Source organism: Bufo gargarizans, chromosome 5 (assembly GCF_014858855.1).
Source record: "Bufo gargarizans isolate SCDJY-AF-19 chromosome 5, ASM1485885v1, whole genome shotgun sequence".
In the NCBI taxonomy this organism is placed as follows: domain Eukaryota; kingdom Metazoa; phylum Chordata; class Amphibia; order Anura; family Bufonidae; genus Bufo; species Bufo gargarizans.
In genome coordinates this window covers 380280405-380302879 of record NC_058084.1, presented here as the reverse complement: position 1 = coordinate 380302879, position 22475 = coordinate 380280405, and the positions used below count along the sequence as shown (strand labels likewise).

The 22475-nt window shown below is 46.4% G+C and overlaps 1 protein-coding gene across 2 annotated transcripts in view; it reads left to right on the top strand.

Moving 5' to 3' along the window:
* The first annotated feature begins 2712 nt into the window (after positions 1-2712).
* ZNRF2 (zinc and ring finger 2) overlaps positions 2713-22475 on the top strand; it is a 126510-nt gene continuing 106747 nt past the window's right edge. Inside the window, exon 1 of one of the 2 annotated variants that reach the window (XM_044293181.1) lies at positions 2713-3557. In XM_044293181.1, coding sequence (XP_044149116.1) covers positions 3131-3557 — 427 coding nt within the window. In that variant the 5' untranslated portion in view covers positions 2713-3130. The remainder of the gene's footprint in view (positions 3558-22475) is intronic. The other variant, XM_044293180.1, reaches the window with a different exon arrangement.

Here is a 22475-nt window from a genome sequence, read left to right as displayed (position 1 = left end):
ATTTTTCCTGAACGCAGAAATGATGTGTGAAAAATGAATAGCTCAGGATTGAGTCTGGATGCTATGCGTTTGCTTCGCGCATCGCACCGACGGAAAATTTGATCACGTGAAAGAGGCCTAACAGTAGATAGGAATGGTGGTGGTTTAATGAACGGAACTAAGCATGTGCGACTACCTCAGTAGGTGGATGTGCACATTACTACAAAGGGTAAACACCAGGGGGCGCCATCAAAATGATGTAAAGAGAATGGGCCAGATTTAGGCCGAATGCCCACGGACGTTTTTCACGGCCGTGAGCGGTCCGTGGAACCGCGGCCTGGATTCCTGCTGTATTACTGTACTGTGGCTGCAGCATGGAGCGCACGGCGTCATAGCAACCAATGACGCCGTGCGCTCCTGCTCTCAGCAGGAATCCAGGCCGCGGTTCCACGGACCGCTCACGGCCGTGAAAAACGGCCGTGTGCATTCGGTCTTATAATGACTCTGATAGCTCACTTTACTTTAACATATGGCTAAAGTCAGTTTTAGCCAAGTCAGATTTATGATCGGCCCTTTAAGACTGTAATAAATGTGGTTTGACGGTAGCAGTTTATCCGTCAGTAAGCAGCTTTACAAAAGTCGCACGTTTTTATGAAAAAGTCGCACGTTTTTATGAAAAAGTCGCATGTTCTATTAAAAAGTCTCATAAGATAAGCATGGTCCTCACTGCAACTTTTTTGCGACTTTTTAAATAGTCCCAATAGTAAATCTGTGTAGAGATTCATTTACATAAGAAAACACGCCCACTTTCAGAAAACTGGCGAGCATAGTGCAGAGCAGAAAATTTGTGCACAGTTTTAGCGTTTGGGACTTTTTCACTCCATTATTCTGACCTGAGCTAATGATAAATCTGGCCCAATATCTCATAATTGGTTCATGTTGTAACAGAAGGTAAATGTTGATTTACATCGGTAGCACAACCCCTTCTCGACATTTGATGTAATAGTACGTCATGGTGGCAAGTGACTTGCCGCATTTTGACGTACTATTGCGCCATGGTGATCGGGCTGGCACCGGAGCGGTGTATCCGCCGACATCGCTGTAAATGCAGATGCCGGCAGATTAAGCCCTTTTATGTCACGGTCAGCGCTGACCGCGGCATAGAAGGGGTTTGCGGCGGGTGAGGGAGCTCATCGGGTCCCCGCGCGGCTGTGGCGGGGACCCGATGGGTGACAAGGCAGCCCGATGCCATGCACAGGCTGCCCTAGACTGGGTCTCCTTGGCAACCTGTTAGTGTCCTTACTCAGTGTAATACACTAACAGGCAATGCATTACAATGGAGATGTATTGTAATGCATTGCAGAGGGGATCAGACCCTCAAAAGTTGAAGTCCCAGAGTGGGACAGAAATAAAGTTTAAAAAAAAGCAAAAAAAAAGGGTTTTTAATTAAAAAAAGAAAGTTTCAAGTAAAACAAGAAAAAAAAAATGCCCCTTTCCCCTGTTTTTATAATAAAAAAAAGGATAAAATACACGTTAGGTATCACCTCATCCAGTAACGACTGGCTCTATAAATATATCACACTATCCACCCCGTCCGATAAACACCATAAAAATTAAAACTGTGTAAAAAAAAGCCTATTTTTGTCACCTTACATCACAAAAAGTGTATAAAGGGGTTATCCGCCACATGAAATGCCCGGGCTCCTCTCACACAATGTACTTACCTCTCTCCCCAGGTACCCGCATGGCTTCTGAAGCCTGCACGGCCACCGCTGCATCTCCCTGTCGCATGGATGAAAACATCCGGCGTCGGGGGACGGACGAAGGAACAAGCCTCCCTAGTGTCACCCGTGATGCCAGGGAGGCTCGCCACCACATGCTACTGACTGCCCTCCCCCTGGTGCCAGATGTTTTCATCCACGCGAAGGGGAGATGCAGCAGCGGCGGTGCAGGCTTCAGAAGCAACACGGGTCCCGGGAAGAGAGGTAAGTACATTGTGCGTGAGGGGCCCGGGCATATGGGGTGGGATAACCCCTTTAAGCTTGTTGCAGGGCAAGTTTTAAGGGTTTTCCAAAAGGTTTTTAATAACTGCCATAAGACACAGTACACACTGCGACTTTCTAGTCACACGCTCTTTTAATAATACCAGTGGCCTATGCAATTCATAGTCTGCATAAGGCTCCGATCCGACGTCCGTAGTGCATTGCGGATCCCCAATACACCCGGCCCGCGCCCCCACAGAAATGCCTATTCTTGTCCGCAATTGTAGACAAGAATAGGACATGCTCTATTTTCTAGCAGACCGGAAAATCAGGGCCGCGCTCCGGAAATGCGTAGAGCACATAGAGAATGAATGGGTTCGCACCCGTATCGGATAATTGCGGAACAGATGCAGACCCATTCTACGGACGTCTGAATGGAGCCTAAGATAGGTGACTGCCTACGCCTGGCGCTGTGATTTGTGGTAATGATAAGAGCCACACATATTTCCACCATTTTATGACACCACATTTCGACACAATGCCGGAGGACAGGTACTGGGGGCCATGACGGTGAGGGAGTGCACACGGACGTACAGAGGCAGTGACTACAGACATGAATGGAGAGACGGAGGCTGAAGGAGACACAGAGGAGACAGTAAACAGAAAGGTGAAGTGTGAGGCGCCAAAACAAGGCGGCGCCATCGGAGGGCGGAGCCTGCAGTGACAGGAGGGAGGGAGGCCCCGCCGCTGACGGGAGAGGCGGCTGCACTTCCTCACAACAGAAGGCGGCGTGAGGGGACACATGCCCCGCATCCCTCTGGCCGTACACTCAGTACTCGGCGGGCTGCAGCAGTGGGCGTGACGCCGCCATGTCCACCTTCCTGTCACGCCGGGCTGCTGCTGCTGCTGGAAAGTTTATGACTTGTCCGCCGCTCCGCCGCACTGTGTGTGCCGTGTGACAGGAGAGCGCTCTATGGATGTAGTGTACAGCGGCAGTGACGGGCACCATGCAGCCGGGCACTCGCACCGTCAGGGGCTGCTGTAGGTAACACAGGAGGGCGCTGGACACACGGAGGATACATGGCACTACCATGGAGCGGAGCGGTCTGTAGCCACTGACCGGAGGAGAGCGCACGCTTCACGGACTAGAGACTCGCTGTGTGCCGGCGATGGGCGGACGGCAGAGCAGCCCGTCCTCAGACGGTCGGACACGGGCGTACTCCGGTTCGGACATCCCTTCCAGCACTGGCCGGGGGCCGATAAGGGGCCCAGCGGGGGTGGCCGCCTCCACGTCTTCGCCCCTGGCCAGGTACCCGTACATGCACGGGGGGCACGCGGCGGCAGCGGCCGGGACTGGAGCCGGGGGCTCGGAGCACACGCCGCCAGCTTTGGGCTCACGGAGCAGATCTGTGGGAGGAATTCGCAGCCAGGCCCAGCTCAGTCAGGCCGGGCTCAGTATCCCGGGAGCAGCGAGGGACTCCGGCAGCAGCACCCCGGAGGAGGGAGGCAGAGAGCGGGCACCGGGGGCAGGCGGCGGCGGCTCCAGGCTGCTGATCGGATCGCTGCCCTCTCACCTCTCCCCGCACCTCTTTGGAGGTGAGTAGTGTGACATCACGTGACACAAGCCCCCCTGTCACCCCCATGTACTGAGAGCACCCCTCGCACGTTTGCAGGCTGTGTACTGGTCTCCTGCCATAGGACCTGTCACCCAGCTTCTCCAGACTCCTGGGTGACTGGTCGGCCGCAGAGAAGAAATGCTTCACAGATAAAGGGCTTCCTTCCACCTGATCTACAGCTCTGGGGGGATGGTTTATGTACAGTGCAGCACCTAATGTCTGTGGCAGACCCCTGACCGAGGGGAGGGATCCAACACCATGGCCTGGTCCTCTGCCGGTAGTGGTTCTCTGTTCCTTCCACCTGTTGGGGTCCATTCACACGACTGTATTTTTGGTCCTCATCCAATCTGCGTTTTTTGCAGATCAGATGCGGGCTCGCTCATTTTATTGCACGCGCTGTCTGCATCGCCCCAAAAATAGAACTTGTCCTATTCTTGTCCGTTTTGTGAACAAGAATAGAATAGGCATTAGTGCGGGACCTACAGGAAGGGAAGATATGGGTTGCACACAGCGGGATCTGCTATTTGCATTCAGCAAAACGGATACGGTCGTGTGAATGCCCCATGGGGAGTCGGCACTTGTGACCATGGCTGGTGTGATCCTGGTTCCTAGATACTTGAAGGTTCCTCCAGTAGTAGGAGGTGTCTGTAGGGAATGGCCGCTTTCATAGAAACGAGTTTGGCGCGTTGAACTCGCAGCATGTTGTTGCGGCAGCACCCGTCCTGACCTCCCAGCACTGGCCGGGTCGCATAGCATTTTATTGATTTAGAGTTCTGCAATGTATTGGATAACACTGTTTAGACCACACAATCCGCTGCCCAGAAGCCATGATCGGTGGTGCCTACAAGATCGCCCAGTGAACAAGCGTTTCTCTCGTTCATTGGGTGAATGGCAGCACATGGTCAGTTTGTCAGGAACAACCACCGTTCGCAGGAGTGGTTGTTCCTAGTGTTGAGCGAACTTGTGTTTTAAGTTCTGCGTCCAAAGTTCGGGTTATCGAAGAATCCAGTTATGGATTCCAAATTCCGTTATGGTCCGTGGTAGCGGAATCCATAATGGGATTCTTTCGATAACCTGAACCCGAACTTTGGACACAGAACTTATCGAAGAATCCCATTATGGATTCCGCTACCACGGACCATAACGGAATTTGGAATCCATAACTGGATTCTTCGATAACCTGAACTTTGGACGCAGAACTTAAAACACAAGTTCGCTCAACACTAGTTGTTCCTGATGACGTGGACGATTATTGGTGCGTCTAAATCCACCTTAAGGGTTACATAGCATCATAAATCAGTATAATGCTATGCGACCCCGGCAGTGCTGGGAGGTCAGGACGGGAGCTGCCGCAGATACATGCTGCGAGTTCAGTGTTATCTCCAGTGCGGCTGTGTCCCCAAGATGAAAGTGGGGTGACTGAATAGTGAACCGATGCGATATTACATAGTTTATGTAGTCCAGCAATGTTTATAGTATGCCATAGTGAAAATCTTCATGAAGTAATGTTTTGATCGCTGGGACTCTATGCAATCTTGAGAACGGAGGTCCTGGAGTGCCCCAAGAAAACGGAGCAGTATGTGCACATGTGTGACCACTACATAAGCTACTATGGGACTTTAGAAGACGGTGCAAGTGCTGTACTCGGCGGTACTATAGAAGTACATAGAGTAATGGGCACACGTGCACACACCGCTTCATTCTCATAGGGCATTCCGGGACCTCTGTTCTCGTGCTCACTCTGTTTCCGAAAAGCTGGATCCCCAGCGATCAGACCCAATCATTTGGATAGATTAAGTGATGTTAAAGGGTAAGTAACCATTTGTTGGAAAAGTGAATTGGTGGAAGCACTGCTCAGCACGCGCCGCCCCTTCTGCTTTCATCGGTTTTTCGTGGTTTTGATATCTGGATCTCAAATACTTCCTATGGATCCGTACTTTACATGCAAGAAAGCCAAGCAGTGCCAATGGGGCCGAGCGCATGAAATCCTTGCCCTCCATGCTCTTAATATCGGTATGCTTCACATGTTTGACTCCTTTGACGAAAAAAGTATTGTGTTGGTATATCCCGTTAAGTCACATTAAAGGTGTTTTTCAGGAAATAAGTGTCTTATGAGTGTGGGTGTGAAAAGTGGGCCACACGTGACAGTATATAATGTGGCTGTGCCTGGTACTGCATACCGCCCCCATTCTAGTGTTCCAGGCACCGCCATATGTACGGCTGCACCGCTATGTCTGTTATGTTCTGCTGATTGCTGGGAATCTCAGAAGAAATTGTTGGAGATCCCGTGACGTGATTCAGCATTTTCTACTTCTTGATGACCTCATTATATGTAATACGGTATTATTTCTCCGATACGGTGTGTTTCTTGAAGTGCAGTGTTTGATACTACTGTATAGAAAGTGTAATTCTTCATGTGATGAGATAAATGTTGCTCGCGGTGGATTACCAATTGATACGGTTTGCCATGAGATCAGTGAGAAGCAGAACGATTACATTGAAATTAAATAGTTGGTGTGGCGCTGTTGGAAGTATTATCCGGGTGACGTCTCCACCAGGTATGTGCAGTGCTTCTGCTCAGGTTGTTCTCAGCATACTGGAGCACAGACGGCCGGTGTAATACGCTGTTAAAGGGAACCTGTCACCGGGATTTTGTGTATAGAGCTGAGGACATGGGTTGCTAGATGGCCGCTAGCACATCCGCAATACCCAGTCCCTATAGCTCTGTGTGTATATATATATATATATATATCAGGCTACTAATGTTTCCAGAGCTCAGCACCGCCCTGCATCCTCCTTGCTCCCCAACGTCACAAAGCTAGAGCGCCGTAATCTCGCAATGTGTGAGCTAGTGGCGGCATAGTGTTCCTTCCCTGTGCTAACTCACACATTTCGAGATTACCGCGCTCTAGGTTTGTGACATCGGGGAGCAAGGAGGAGATTCGGAGGATGCGGCGCAGTGCTGGGCTCCTTCAGTGGTGGCTGGGCTCAGAGTCAGAGAACGCTGGACTCATCTCTCAAGCATGGAGGAGACAGTACTCCTCTAAGGTTAATTTACATATCATATAATAAAAGCACACAGAGCTATGGGGACTGGATATTGTGGATGTGCTAGCGGCAATCTAGCAGCCCATGTCCTCAGCTCTATACACACACAATCCAGGTGACAGGTTCCCTTTAAGCCTCCCGATGCCCTGCAGTCTGTCTGAAAGAAATGAGGCATCAGTAAGTGGCTTAGCACCACCAGTAAACAAGGCCCGGCTTCTACTTCCTTCCTTTACTCGCTTTCTTGTTGTACTTGATAATCTGAATGGTAATCGTTCAGGAGATCAGCAATTAGGAGACCGTTCAGTGGGTGACAGTCCAGCAAAGCATAGTGCATCGACGCTGGCCGATTCTTCTGTCGGGAAGGACAGCCGGCTGCGCGTTCATTGAAGGAGAATGCGCATTTACACTATATAAGGCTGAGGGAACGCTATAGCGTTAGGTAGTTTTATGCAAAAGAGGAAGTAGGAAAAAAAAAAATTGCTTTGTAATCAATATAATTTTTTTGGTGCTGCAAACATAAAAAAAAAGCGATTCTGGACATAATTTTTTTTTTACTTTATACTGTACATATTTCACATTGAATCACCTGTTAAGTGAGTTGTTCAGGTTAGTTCAGTCATGTGGATGCCTAATAAGTTTATTTTTTTTACTTTTAAGGTGATGTATGCATAATGAAAGGTATTTTATGAAAAATAATCACTTATTATTTTTTGCAAGCATTTTTTTATTAAAATATTTTAAATTACCTTTTCTTATCCCATTAAGGAATGAGTGCTTTACAAAATGATTTTGTACTGTAGCATACTCCTATACTGTAACGTATCATGGATGCTCGGTGTCTCTATGGCACAGGCTGCGGTTAGGGCAACACTAATATGCCCTAACAGCCGAATTACTGAACTTACAGTTCTGGGGTCTTCTAGGTCTCCAGGGCTGACTGCAGAGGGCTTACCCAGCCTCTGATCATGGTGTGGTCACAGATTTGCAATCAAGGAGTTAACATTTGGGATTGGAACTACCTCCAATCCTGCCTGTTGAGTGAAAGGCTGCTCTAAAAACCAGAGCTGTTAGCGTTCATTCGTAGAGCAGGAGCGCCCACAGAAGTCCTCAGCTCCCTCTAAAACATTGCTGCACATCCCGTGCCCAGTATGGCTGGTACATTGCATGATCTTCAGGCAGTGCAAGCGCTGGTGGAAGAACATGTCCTGTTTGCACCGGCCGGATTGTGGGAGGAACAATTGCGACTTCAAAAACTTTTCACACGTCACAGTGAGGTTTTGATTGGTGGTAGGCCGGGTGCTGAGACTCCTACTGATTGCTGATATAAAGGGGAACAAAAGCTCTGCTACCATATGTGCTGTGGCCCTTCAGCTTTGGTTCCAAGCACTGCACGCTTAGCTCTCCAAGACGAGCCGATCTAAGGTGAGGGGTGCAGCGCTCAGCTGAAGGCTTCTACCCCTTAGTTTTCTCTCATTGACTCCCACCTATCAGAGCTTCTGATACGTCACTGTAACATTTAACACATTTAGTAAAATGATAGGTTAGGACTACACGGTGACACTGGTCGCGGCCAGGATCGCGGTGTACCGGTGATCTCATAGAAATCAATGGGATTGCTGCAACAGTCACAAGAAATCCAGGCATGTTGGATTTTTTTTTGCGACTGTCACAGCATTCCTATTCATTTCTATGGTATCACCGCTACTAGTGATCCTGTCCGCGTCGGCTGTCGCCGTGTAGTCCTTTTCCATCTATCTGACCTTTCCTCTTCAGAGTTTACCTGCGTGTCTTCTCCAAGGAATTGGCCGAGCAGCTGTGAATACAAAGGAGATGGCGTTCAGGTACACTTCATAGAGAAAGCACCCCTTCATACAGCTGATTGGTGGGGGTGCCGGAAGTCGTCCCCTCTGCTAATCTGATATTGATGACCTGTCTTGAGGATAGGCCATCAATATAATGCCACTGCAAACCCCTTTAACTTTTGACCTTTTAAAAATGTTAATTAATTGTCCAAATTTTCCAATTTTCTTGTGCAGATTTAGCAGATCTCATGTGGAATGCAATTGATGCGTTTCCTTCTGTTATCTGCTCAAAATATCCCAGTTCCAGCCTTTAGTTTTAGGTCACGAGCAGGTCATCCTCTGCATACCAGACTACGTGTTTGAGCTTCTTTTAGGAGAAATTACGTTATATTGGTAGACAGGCTGAGAGAAAAAACATTTAGCATCTCAGAACACAGTGACATAAATGTGCGGGTGCAGAGACTGTCGTGGAGAAGGTGGCATTTGTTATATACGGTATTTTGCGCCTGTATTTATGCAAAGTGTACAGTACCTGTCAAAAGATATAATGCAAAAAAAAAAAGTGCAGCAGTCTACCTGGATGACCTGAAGGGGTACGGCCACACGTCTGCACAAAATTGTCTCATCTTGTGGGAGTGCTGCGAGTCTGCCATAGATTCCCCCTCTGCACTGCCAAGAAACCTGCAGTCACAAGTGACATACTGCAGATTTAAAGTCTCAGATTATCTGCAGACTTTGTGGAAAATCTCATCACTTTGCTATTGCTTTAAACAATGCATTTTCCCCACACATATCTGTCTCAGGTTTCACGACCTGCAAGGCTGTGACGGCTAACCTCCGGCTGTGGTAAAACTACAACTCCCAAGGTGCACACTTGCTTGGCTGTTCTCAGGATTACATGGTGAGTTTTACAGCGGAGTTCCACTAAAAATCTCAATGGGAGGCAGAGCTGAGGATCGCTACGCGGCCGTAATAGAGATCCTCAGCGCTGTCTCCCTTGAAATTAATGGAGGCAGAAAAGACATGGCCGCTGGTGGCTTTTGACTGTCCACACCAAAATTCTGTTGACCTACCGGCTGTGTGAATGGGCCTAGGTAGACATGATACGGCCTAGAGCTGTTTGGTTTTTGGCAGTGAAGCACGAAACTCGGCCCCATGGACTGAGTGTGTGCGGCCACCATGAAGGTGAGTTCAGATGTGCGGATTCCACTCCTTCAGTACATAAGGTGAAATCCACGATGTGTACTGTCTGCACCGTCCTCTTGTCACACACATTATGCACCATGATCTGTGGTGGACCTGGGTCCAAGCGTGAGTGATTGCTTCGTTGTCAGGCTGGGTTCTCCTGTAGCAGCCATGGAGGATCATTAAGTGGCCGAAAACTGTGGCAACCTGCTCTTTTACCACAGATCTGCATAGTTTTTAAACAGATTGCTGATGGCGATGTGGTTAGTGGCTAGAAGTGATTTTTTTCTGCAGTCTCGCTGTGCAAAATCATATATTCTTTCATTTTCTCTCGGGGTCGTTGTACGCCATGTCTGACCAGCCTGAAGGTACACATTTATTGCTTGATCGCCCAGTGCTTCCATGTTTCGATATTAATGTTATGTTTTATATAACATGGTTTTGGGCAAAGTTGTAAATGTAATCCCGACTACCTGGCTGACCTTATCACTATTGTAAATGAAGGGCAGGGTTATGGCAGACTATTATCGGCAGGGAAGCGTTCCCTCCCAGCAATCGGCTGCTGGCTTTTAGATGAGACCGCTGCTATTACATGCAGCGATCTCCTTCGCAGCATGGAGAGGAGCAATCACTATGCCATTGCTCGTCCCCATGCTGTCTAGTGGTTTTCCGGTGGCAGATTGTGATAAGACATAACGATCTGCCGCTGCAAACTATCATTTTTTTTAACAAAAGATTTGGATTGCCTGATTGAGCGTTTGCTCATTATCGGGCACTTGTCGGCAGTATTACACTGCCATGTGAACGCTAACGAGCGTTCATACGGATACTCATTAGCTGAAAAATTTACTGTAAATATTCGGTTTATTCTATAGGTAACTAGGTGGTTCATGTCTCAGTCATGAAGCCATAGGTGCTGTATAAGGCCCCTTTCACACGGGCTAGAACCTTCTCTCTTCATTCAGCAGGACCTGCGCTGACGTCATTGAAGGTCCTTTTCCAGCCAGGTCCTGCAAGAAGAAGAAAGAAGACGAGCCCGGCTGTGCGATCAAGTGGATGAAGTGAGTTACATAATTTTTTTTATTTTTAACCCCACAATGGACCTTTTACTTAGCATTCTGAATTAAAGAATGCTATTATTTTCCATTATAACCATGTTATAATGGAAAATAATAAAATATACAGAACACCGATCCCAAACCCGAACTTCAGTGAAGAAGTCCGGGTTCAGGTCTGGGTACCACAGTCAGTTTTTTTTAATCACGCGCGTGCAAAACGCATTGCACCCGCGCGATAAAAACTGAACATGATTGAACGCAAACGCAGTCAAAACTGACTGCAACTGCGTACCTACTCGCACGATTTTCCCTGATCGCAGATGCAACGTATCCTGAGACGCTTGTCTGCAAGGGGCCGAATGCCGGCTGTTTTCTTACTGTGTATTTAGGAACCTAAGAAAATGAAAGCCCCAACAGTTTTGAAGTATTAAGCAATAGATCAGAATTTTTATTCTGCTTTGTCCTCCTTTTTCTTTGGCACGAGTCCTATTTCCTTAATGGTTTTTCATGTATTTCGACATGAGGCTTGCAATGTCTTCTGATCTCTTTTTGTAGCACTCCGACTTCAGTCCGGCTGTTTCCTTTTAATCTTGCAGGCTTGTTCTTGGTTCACAGACTGTTCAGTCATTCCATCATCTGTGTCACATCCATTGTAATTGGAATACCGAATCAACATCTCATTTTCAGGAAAAGCTATTAGGAAAGACGCTCTCTTGCCACTGTTCTTTCTCGATAAATTATGGTTGGCCATTATAAATGCACCTTCTGGACAGGAGGCGACAACAGAAGATGACTGGGAGGAAGTGGTATTTCAGTTTGTGCGTTGGACGGATTCATGTGTGGTTCTTCTGCCTTACGGGTTTTCTTGCTCTCAGGCTTGATTGCCTGGGGATGAGAGATGAGGGTTCATGGGTTAGAGCTGGTAAATCATATTACATTAACCTTGGATGCTTTCCTGTTCATATTGCTTATGTGTCATTAAACAGCTGTAGAAAATGATTGGACTGAATGTTTATTTCACATGGTTGCACGTTTGTTTTTCCTGTTGTCTTGACAGGGTTTTGCACAGTTTATTTTCAGTCTTTATTGTTTTCATGGCCTTGATTTCACACCTTGGTATAAGTGTTTAGAGGTTGTCTCGCTTCAGCAGATTCATTTTCCGCAGTGGTGGTCATGCTTGCACACTATAGGAAAAAGTGCCGGCCAGGACCATGAGAGCGCACATAGGCACGCATGCGCAGCATCCTGGCCACTGCTGCTGCATGGATACAAGGTGCACGGGAGGTGCTGCGCATACATGCCTATGTGCGAACCCATGGTCCTGGCCACCAGAGAGGCCGGCACTTTTTCTATAGTGTGCAAGCACAACCCCTGCTGCTGGATTGCAGGGCGGTCGTAAACCATTTAAAGAACCAGTGCGTAATGTGATGGAAAAATGAATCTAGCCAGAAAAGGAGGCAATATGGATAATAACAATACATTAGTAAGTTCCTTGTGTTAACTTTCTCTACATGATAAATGCCATTTGTTGAAGTGAGACAACTTGGTTAAGGATCAACTTGTGAGTAAAATGTTACCCTGTTCCTAGCCATGTGTCCTGCCTCCAAGTTTTATATGTGAAATTACCATTGATGCACAGAACTCCCATTTAAATGGAGCGATGGTCACTCATGACAACTTTCTTTATAGGACTGCTGGAAATGGGCTGTGCCATGTGCATGTTTGACTGTCCATCCACTGCAATGAGTACCCCCATGGGGGTCCCAGCGTTCACACACATCACCTATAAAGCCACATCATGAGAGGTTTCCATAAGGCTACTTTCACACTAGCGTTCGATCGGATCCGTTCTGAACGGATCCGATCGTAATAATGCAGACGGAGGCTCCGTTCAGAACGGATCCGTCTGCATTATATTAGCAAAAAAAAGCTAAGTGTGAAAATAGCCTCGGACGGATCCGTCCAGACTTTCAATGTAAAGTCAATGGGGGACGGATCCGCCTGAAGATTGAGCCATATTGTGGCATCTTCAAACTGATCCGTCCCCATTGACTTACATTGTAAGTCTGGACGGATCCGCACGGCCAGGCGGACACCCGAACGCTGCAAGCAGCGTTCAGCTGTCCGCCTGTCCGTGCGGAGGCGAGCGGAGCGGAGGCTGAACGCCGCCAGACTGATGCAGTCTTAGCGGATCCGCTCCATTCAGACTGCATCAGGGCTGGACGGCTGCGTTCGGGTCCGCTCGTGAGCCCCTTCAAACGGAGCTCACGAGCGGACACCCGAACGCTAGTGTGAAAGCAGCCTAACTTGTAGTATGTGGACTCCTGATTATCACCGCTGTATAAGCTTGCTGGACATGCCATTATATAAGATCATGGGTGTTAATAGGAAGTTGTGCCCCTTTTGTGGCCTTTGCTTTTCTGGGGAAGACTGTCTCAACAGTCTGTTGGAATTGGTGGTCCTTCTGCTAAAAGAGTCATTGTGATGTCTGGCACTGATGGCTCCTCATTTGCGTTTCACATCATCTCAGATGTGTTTTCCAGGGTGTAGATCAGGGCTTTGTGCAGGCAACTCAATTCCTGCACATTATCTTGTATGGGGGGCTGCTAATACCGGAGAGGACCTTTCCCCCACATTGTCTAAAATGTTCCCTTATGCCGTACTATTAACGTTATTCTTCACTGGAAATAAGTGGCCTAACCCAAATTCTGATTAACAACCCTATACTATATAGAAACATAGAATGTGTTGGCAGATAAGAACCATTTGGCCCATCTAGTCTGCCCAATATATCTGAATCCTATGGATAGCCCCTGGCCCTATCTTATATGAAGGATGGCCTTATGCCTATCCCATGCATGCTTAAACTCCTTCACTGTATTTGCCGCTACCACTTCTGCAGGAAGGCTATTCCATGCATCCACTACTCTCTCAGTAAAGTAAATCCTCCTACACCAAATTTTCCAGTAGGCACTATGCTTTCTGGTAGGTAGCATCTTACACGATCTGCCCATCCCAGACCTCATCAGACCACACATTTCCACTGCTCTGTAGTCTAATGGCAGTGTGCTTTACAGCACTCCAGCTGAAGCTAGACATTGTGCATCCTTGTGTGCAGATGTTTGATCTTTTAGACCCATTTCATGACGCTCCTGACACAGTTCTTGTGCTGATATCACTTCCAAAGACAGTCTGGGACTCTAGTAAGCAACTGAAGAAAACTGGATTTTTTATTTTTCTTCTTTATTGTTCATGCTTCAGTGCTCGGTGGCTTCCTAAAGTTTGCATGGTTCTGCTTGGTGGCGGAGCTGTTGGCACTCATACACTTCCACTTTTCTGCTTACACTTTACGAGGGCAGATCAGTTCTGACTTGTGGTAAAGCTAGCATCCTGTGGCCAATATCGAAATGTTGTTTTTTTCCAGGACCCAGTGGGTGCTGCCTTAATTACACATGAACTCATCCGAAGAAGAAAGTTTGTAGTATAGAATACTTAGTGGCCTGAATTTCTGTGGCTTGGCAGTTTGGGAACCCACTAACTCCTTAATCTTCCTCATCTGCACGGTAGAGCAATAGTCCTGGCCCTATCCACAGCGGCAGTAATGTCTCATCCATCGCACAGACCAGAAAAAGATTTTTAACAGTAGAAATACATTTTTGAAGTTATTACCCGAAGTCTCGCGAGACTTTGAAGTATTAACTTCGGCTCATCTGAGCCAATACATTCTAATACTGTACGAAGCGATTCAAATGTAGTTTTATGCAAATCGTCTTCAAAGGTTTCATTCATCGGGCAATTGTGATTTTAAAATTATATATTTTTTTTAAAGGGATTCTGTCACCTCCCCTAACCCAAAAAACGATTTTAAAGCAGCCATGAAGCACAGCTTACCTTGATTAGGCTGTGCTCTTCTATCTTGTAATCCGTCCAGCAGTTTCTGCAAAAAACGACCTTTATTGATATGCAAATGAGTCCTGAAGGTGCCCAGAGGGGCGTTTTTGTTCCTCTTAGAGAGCCCAGTACCGCCCCTCTTACAGTGCCCAGCCCGCCTTCCTTGTACTGTCTAACCGCCGCCCCCAGCCTGCCACAGCGTCTCATCCCTCTCCTCCCCCTCCCTCACGCCGAACGAACTCTCGCACAGGCGCAGTACCCACTGAGGGCTGCGCCTGTGCGATCAGCAGGAGACTGAGGGCAGGAGCTTCATCCTCGTCACTGGGCATGCGCCGAGCCCAGTGACGTCCGATGCTCGCTCTTCCCTCGGCGCATGCCCAGTGACGAGAATGAAGCTCGTCATTTGCATATCAATAAAAGTAGTTTTTTTGCAGAAACTGCTGGACGGATTACAAGATAAAAGAGCACAGCCTAATCAAGGTAAGCTGTGCTTCATGGCTGCTTTAAAATCGTTTTTTGGGTTAGGGGAGGTGACAGAATCCCTTTAAAGCAGGCATCCTCAAACTGCGGCCCTCCAGATGTTGTAAAACTACAACTCCCACAATGCCCTGCTGTAGGCTGATACCTCTAGGCTGTTCGGGCATGCTGGGAGTTGTAGTTTTGCAACAGCTGGAGGGCCGCAGTTTGAGGATGCCTGCTTTAAAGCCTACTTAAAAATGCTAATGATGCCAGTGGCAGATCGTGCTGTGTAATAGCAATCTGCTGCCGACGCACCGCTTTCCTGCATATGGACTAGCAATGGCATATGGATCGCTCCTCCCCATGCGATGGAGGACATCGCTGCATGCAATTGCAGCAGAGTCCTCCCTTAGCTATCTGGCGATTGCTGGGAGGGAAGACAATAGTCTGCGGCATAAGGATGTCTAATATACCCTTTAAATAATGTAAGTGGATCTGTCCCTCAACAGGAGTCTATATGAGCATGGGCAGGAGAGCCGGCAACGTATTCCTGTTTTATAAAAGGTAATTTTTTGGGGGGGGCAATAAACCATCACTTATGTTTCACTCGATCCCTCTCCTCTCATACGCTCTACAATCTCTGCACAGTGAAAAATGAACGTAATATCAAGCGCCACTTGAATTGGTAGAAGGACCTCTACATCAGAGATTTTGGACAGCTGAAAAGTCAAAAAAAAAAATTATATATATATTTTTTTAAACGTTTTCAGTTGACCGTTGGCACCTTTTCATGACGCCATGTCCATAATGCTGAACAATGGTAGATTCCTGTCTAAACGTTCTTATTGGTTTCCTTTGAGTTGAAGACTAGGCCAAATCTGTAATTTGTTAGTCCGATTCTGCGGGTGATTGCTGCTTGCTTACTGGAAATCACCTGCTCGCCAGCGGAGGAGAATGATGCTATTGCATGCAGCGATCTCCTCCTCAGTATAGGGAGGAGCGATCGTTATATCATCGCTCTTCCCTATACTGAATCATTTTTTGACGGTAGCAGATTGTGTTTAGACACCACCACCTGCCGCTTGCAAACAATAATTTTTAACCTGTCAAAAGATTTGGATTGAACGATTGCTCGATCATCGGGTAATCAGCGGCAGTATTACACTGCCAGATGATCGTTAATGAGCATTCCTACGCTAGCAATCATCTTGCAGAAAATCTGCCCACCTATTACAGGCTTACCCCATGGCATTGTTGTCAGAAATGGCTTTCACAGACAATGCATGAACGTCAAATCATTCATAATATGACCATCTGAAATCCCTAATGCATGGCTAGCTTTCCAGCAAAGGTGTAGTGAGAAAGAGGCCGTGCAGGTGCACAATATGCAGATGTTATGTCCTCCTTCGATTCAAAATAGCCATGCAATGCATTCAGAAAGTCTTTAGACCCTTTCATATTTTTGTTGCAGCATTGTGTTAAATAAAAAAAAAAAAAGTTTTCACCCCATCAATATGCTCTCAGTACCCCATGATCAGAAAGTGAAAACTGAATTTTAGAAATGTTTGCAAATTTATTAAACTAAAAACTAAAATGTCTCATTGACTTAAGTAGTTAGAACCTTTGCTATGATACTTGAAATTTAGGTCTGGGGGGGCCTCCTGTCTCTCTTAATGATCTTTTGAGATCTGTCTATTCACCATGATTGGAGTTGACCTGTGGTAAATTAATTAATTGGGAAAGACACACCCCTGTCTGTAGAAGACCTCACAGCTGCCCGGATTATATGGAGGCACAGATGTGGAGAAGGGTATAACAATGTTCTGTTGCACTGAAAGTGCCCAAGAGCATAGTGGCCTCCATAATTATTAAATGGAAGAAGTTTAGAACACCCAGGACTTCTTCTAGAGCTGGCCTCCCCACCAAATGAAGTAATTGGTAGGAGGATATGACCGTGGTAAGAAAGGTGATCAAGAAACCAACGGTCACTCTGACTGAGCTCCGAATATCCTGTGTGCAGATGGGAGAAGCTTCCAGAAGGTCAACCATAAGGTTCAGCCTGCAACAAGACAGTGATCCTAAGGCTACTTTCACACTCGCGTTTTGGGTGGATCCGTTACAATAATACAACCGCATGCATCCGTCATGAATGGACCCGTTGTATTATCTGTAACATATCCAAGACTTATCTGTCATGAACTCTATTGAAAGTCAATGGGAGATGGATCTGTTTTCTATTGGGCCGTTTGGCTCAGTTTAGTCAAGCAGACAGCAAAACGTGGCAGGCAGTGTTTTGGTGTCCGCCTCCAGCGCGGAATGGTGACTGATCGGAGGGAAACTGACGCATTCTGAGCGGATCCATTTCCATTCAGAATGCATTAGGACAAAACTGATCCGTTTTGGACCGCTTCTGAGAGCCCTGAACGGATCTCACAAATGGAAACCAAAACGCCAGTGTGAAAGTAGCCTAGGTACACAGCGATGACAGCACAGGAGTGGCTTAGGGACAACAACTTTGTGAATGTACTTGAGTGGCTCAGCCAGAGCCCTGACTTGGACCCAATTGAACTTCTCTGGAGAGACCTAAAAGTATTTGTCAAACAATGGTCCCCATCCATCCTAACAGAGCCTGAGAGGATCTGCACAGAAGAATAGCAGACCATCCCTAAATCTGGTGTAAACCTTGTGGTATCATACTCAAGAAGACTGGAGGATATAATCACTGCCAAAGGCGCTAAGTAATGAGTAAAGGGTCTGAATTCTTATGTCAATGCTAGATTTTAGCTTTTCCTTTTCAATTAATTAATAAAGATTCATAACATTTGTGTTTTCACATTATGGGATATTGAGTGCAGATTCATGAGGAAATACTTTTATTTTTTTATTTTAGCACAAGGCCCCAACATAACAAAATGTGAAAAAAAGTGAAAGGGTCTGAAGACTTTCCAAATGCATTGTATATAATTCCTCTCCGAGTAGCGTGCCTCAGAGAGTTTATACAGATGTGCTACTATCCAGCTCCCTATGGACAAGAATATAAACTGCCTCCTATAGGTCCGAATATAACTGGTATTAGGCCTCATGCACACGACCGTTGTGTGCATCCGTGGCCGTTGTGCCGTTTTCAGTTTTTTTTTTTCACGGACCCATTGACTTTCAATGGGTCAGTGGAAAAATCGGAAAATGCACCGTTTGGCAGCCGCATCCGTGATCCGTGTTTCCTGGCCGTGAAAAAAATAGGACCTGTCCTATTTTTTTCACGGCCAACAGTTCACGGACCCATTCAAGTCAATGGGTCCGTGAAAAAACACGGATGCACACAAGATTGTCATCCGTGTCCGTTTTTCCTATCATTTCAATGGCAAACTTGACTTTGATTTTTTTTTTTTCATTTTTCTTGTCCGTGGATAATCCAAAAATCAAGGAAGACCTACGGACGAAAAAACGGTCACGGATCACGGTCCTACGGACCACGTTTTTGCGGACCTTAAAAAAACGCTCGTGTGCATGAGGCCTTATACTGCTACGATAGTACTGACTTGCTGTACAAAAATATAACTACTGGACAAGAGTAAATAATATTGCCTCCTCTGGTCAAGAATATTGCTATACTACCGCCCCTCCCAGTATAATTTACATACATATATCCTAGGTCTTCTTCACCCTGTGTAATCTATATCATACACATCCAGGCCTCCCCAGTATAGTGTACGTACTGTTAAAATGTCAGGTTTCTGTGCTGTAAAAAAAATGAGACAAAGATAAATCATCTCAGAACTTTTTCCACCTTTAATTTAACCTATAAACTGTACAACTCAAGTGAAAAACAAACTGAAATCTTTTAGGTGCAGAGAAGAAAAAAATAAAATAAAACTGGTTGCATAAGTGTGCACACCCTCTTATAACTGGGGCTGTAGCTGTGTTCAGAATTAAGCAATCACATTCACAATCATGTTAAATAGGAGTCAGCATACACCTGCCGTCATTTAAAGTGCCTCTGATTAACCCCAAATAAAGTTCAGCTGCTCTAGTTGGTCTTTCCTGAAATTTTCTTAGTCGCATCCCACAGCAAAAGCCATGGTCCACAGAGAGCTTCCAAAGCATCAGAGGGATCTCATTGTTAAAAGTTACCAGTCAGGAGAAGGGTACGAAAGAATTTCCAAGGCATTGGATATACCATGGAACACAGTGAAGACAGTCATCATCAAGTGGAGAAAATATGGCACAACAGTGACATTACCAGGAAATGGACGTCCCTCCAAAATGTATCAAAAGACGAGAAGTAAACTGGTCTGGGAGGCTACCAAGAGGCCTGCAGCAACATTAAAGGAGCTGCAGGAATATCTCCAGTATTCTTCATATGTCTGGGCTATGGGGCAGAGTGGCAAGACAAGCCTTTTCTTACAAAGAAAAACATCCAAGCCAGGCTACATTTTACAAAAACACATCTGAAGTCTCCCAAAAGCATGTGGGAAAAGGTGTTATGGTCTGATGAAACCAAGGTTAAACCTTTTGGCCATAATTCCAAAAGATATGTTTGGCGCAAAAACAACACTGCACATCACCAAAAGAACACCATACCCACAGTGAAGCATGGTGGTGGCAGCATCATGCTTTGGGGCTGTTTTTCTTCAGGTGGAACTGGGGCCTTAGTTAAGCTAGAGGGAATTATGAACAGTTCCAAATACCAGTCAGTATTGGCACAAAACCTTCAGGCTTCTGCTAGAAAGCTGAACATGAAGAGAAACTTCATCTTTCAGCATGACAACGACCCAAAGCATACATCCAAATCAACATAGGAATGGCTTCACCAGAAGAAGATTCAAGTTTTGGAATGGCCCAGCCAGAGCCCAGGCCTGAATCCGATTGAAAATCTGTGGGGTGATCTGAAGAGGGCTGTGCACAGGGGATGCCCTCGCAATCTGACAGATTTGGAGTGTTTTTGCAAAGAAGAGTGGGCAAATCTTGCCAAGTCAAAATGTGCCATGCTGATAGACTCATACCCAAAAAGACTGAGTGCTGTAATAAAATCAAAAGGTTTAAGGGTGTCTACCTAAAAGATTTCAGTTTGTTTTTCAATTGAGTTGTACAGTTTATAGGTCACATTAAAGGTGGAAAAAGTTCTGAAATGATTTATCTTTTGTCTTTTTTTTTTTTTTTTTTACATCGCAGAAACCTGACATTTTAACAGGGGTGTGCAGACTTGTTATATCTACTATATATATCCAGAGCGCTCCTACTGCATACGCCTAGTGAAATCCACGACTCTTATCTACTAGCCCATATGTCAGTAGTACGGAGAGATTTAATCGCTCTTTTATAAAAGCTCCAGTCTAGAAGCTGCAGGTTACGGCGCATAGTATTGTGCCCTGCTAGTTGAATAGACCTTTAGGCCTCGTGCACACGACCGTTGTTTTGGTACGCATCTGAGCTGCAGTTTTTGCGGCTCGGATGCCGACCCATTCACTTCAAAGGGGCTGCAAAAAAAAAATGCGGACAGCACTCCATGTGCTGTCCGCATCCATTGCTCTGTTCCGTGGTCCGCAAAAAAACTATAATCTGTCCTATTCTTGTCTGCGTTTAGCGGACAAGAATAGGCAGTTATATTAATGGCTGTCCGTGCCATTCCTTAAATTGCGGAACGCACACGGACGCCATCCGTGTTTTGCGGATCCGCGGTTTGCGGGCCGCAAAACACACAACGGTCGTGTACATATGAGGCCTTACACTGTCAGTTGGATCAACACGTGGGGTCGATCATGCCGAATAAAACGATACCTGGATGGTGAAAGTCCGTACAATTACAGCACGTGCGCAGTAAGCCTCTGCCCAGCTGAAGCAGATGTGCGGCACATGCACAAATATTGTTCACTACTTCAGGGCCAGGTGAGCGGACACGGATGCCTGGTCGGGTCCGTCAAGGTGCAGGGGGTGCGGAAAATTGAGGTGCTAGGGTCATTCCCCCGGGTGCACTGAAATTTTTTATTTACATATAGAAGAAAACTCTGCTTTCCCTGGATCGGCGAGAGGGATTTTCGCCATCCAGGTATTTTAATCCGCATGATTAACCCTTCCAGGCAGAATGCTTGTTTTTATGTGGTTGATCCTGCTGACAGGTCCTCTTTTATAAGGGGTTGTCTGAAAATGAGTTTGCAAAAATGTTCTAAAAAATAAATAAAAAAAAAAGCTTACTCTTGGATGATCCCTTTAATTTGCATTTCATTCTTTATAGAGCAGCAACTGGTTAATGTGTGTTTGGGCCTTATCAGCGGTAATGTTATTGCCCTTGTTCTTTAGACCAGTTACAACCCTTGGATCCCGGTAGCAGCTGTGTCCTAAAGTCTCAGAGGAATTTCCCTGTAAGAGAACTTTGAGCTTTACCTTCTCTGAGCCCTGTGCCTGCCAGTCTTAACCCTTCTGTGACCATACCAGTTTAACTAGCCAGTAATAGTGATATTATCAAGTGGTACAAATTACTGGGCATACACCAGCGTATGTGCTCGGCGCTCTGTAACGCCCAGCCTAAGCCCGGGTTGGGTGGTAATTTATGTATTCGGAATATCCGTTCTAATCGATCATTGTTTGTTTTCCAGATCGTGGACCCATTCAAGTGGATGGGTCCACGATCTGCATGCGGCTGGCCCGCGATCGGTGACCGTGCAATATGCGGTGCACAGCATCGGCTGCACACAATCGAGTGAGCAAGCCCTTATAATCTGACCACTTCTTTTTAGAAAAATATTTTTTTGCTGTCAGAATGTATTAGTACTTGTCTTTCTCATCCCTTTAAGTCACACGCAAAGTAACACCATATTACTCAGTTATTTATGTGTCTACGGATTGGGTTGTCTGCTGATATGAGTGTCCCATGACTGTTATCACATGCTAATGTCTGTTCCAGGAAGAGAGTCGTAAAAGCTAGTGCACACGAACGTGTGGCGGCCAGGCCCGTACCGTGGCCCGCAAACAGCGGGTCCGCAATATACGGACTTTAACTGCGTGCGCACCGTATCACAGATGCGGACTCATTCACTTGAATGGGTCTGCATTCCAGAAGATACGGAGCGAAAGGACTACGGAGCGCTACCTTGGCTTTTTGGTCCGTGCCTCCGCACCACAAAAAAAAATAATAGACTATCCTCTATTTTATTGCGGTGCGGATGGATCGCTGACCCATTCAAGTTGATAGGTCTGTATCCATCAGCGCAGGCCACACAGACTGTGCCCGTGCATTGGGGACTGCAATTTGTGATCCCCGGGTGGCACAGATTCATGTCCATGAGCCCTAATGGTGCTATATCGGACTCTGATTACAATTTACTGTGAGTTGTGGAGCTTCATTTAGTCCAGAAAACTTGCTTGATCCTCTGCTCCATTAGGACAGGAATAAGATCCCCTCTGAATTGGTGTGGATAGGGGATAACTTCACCCCTAATGTACTATTTTGGTGTTAAA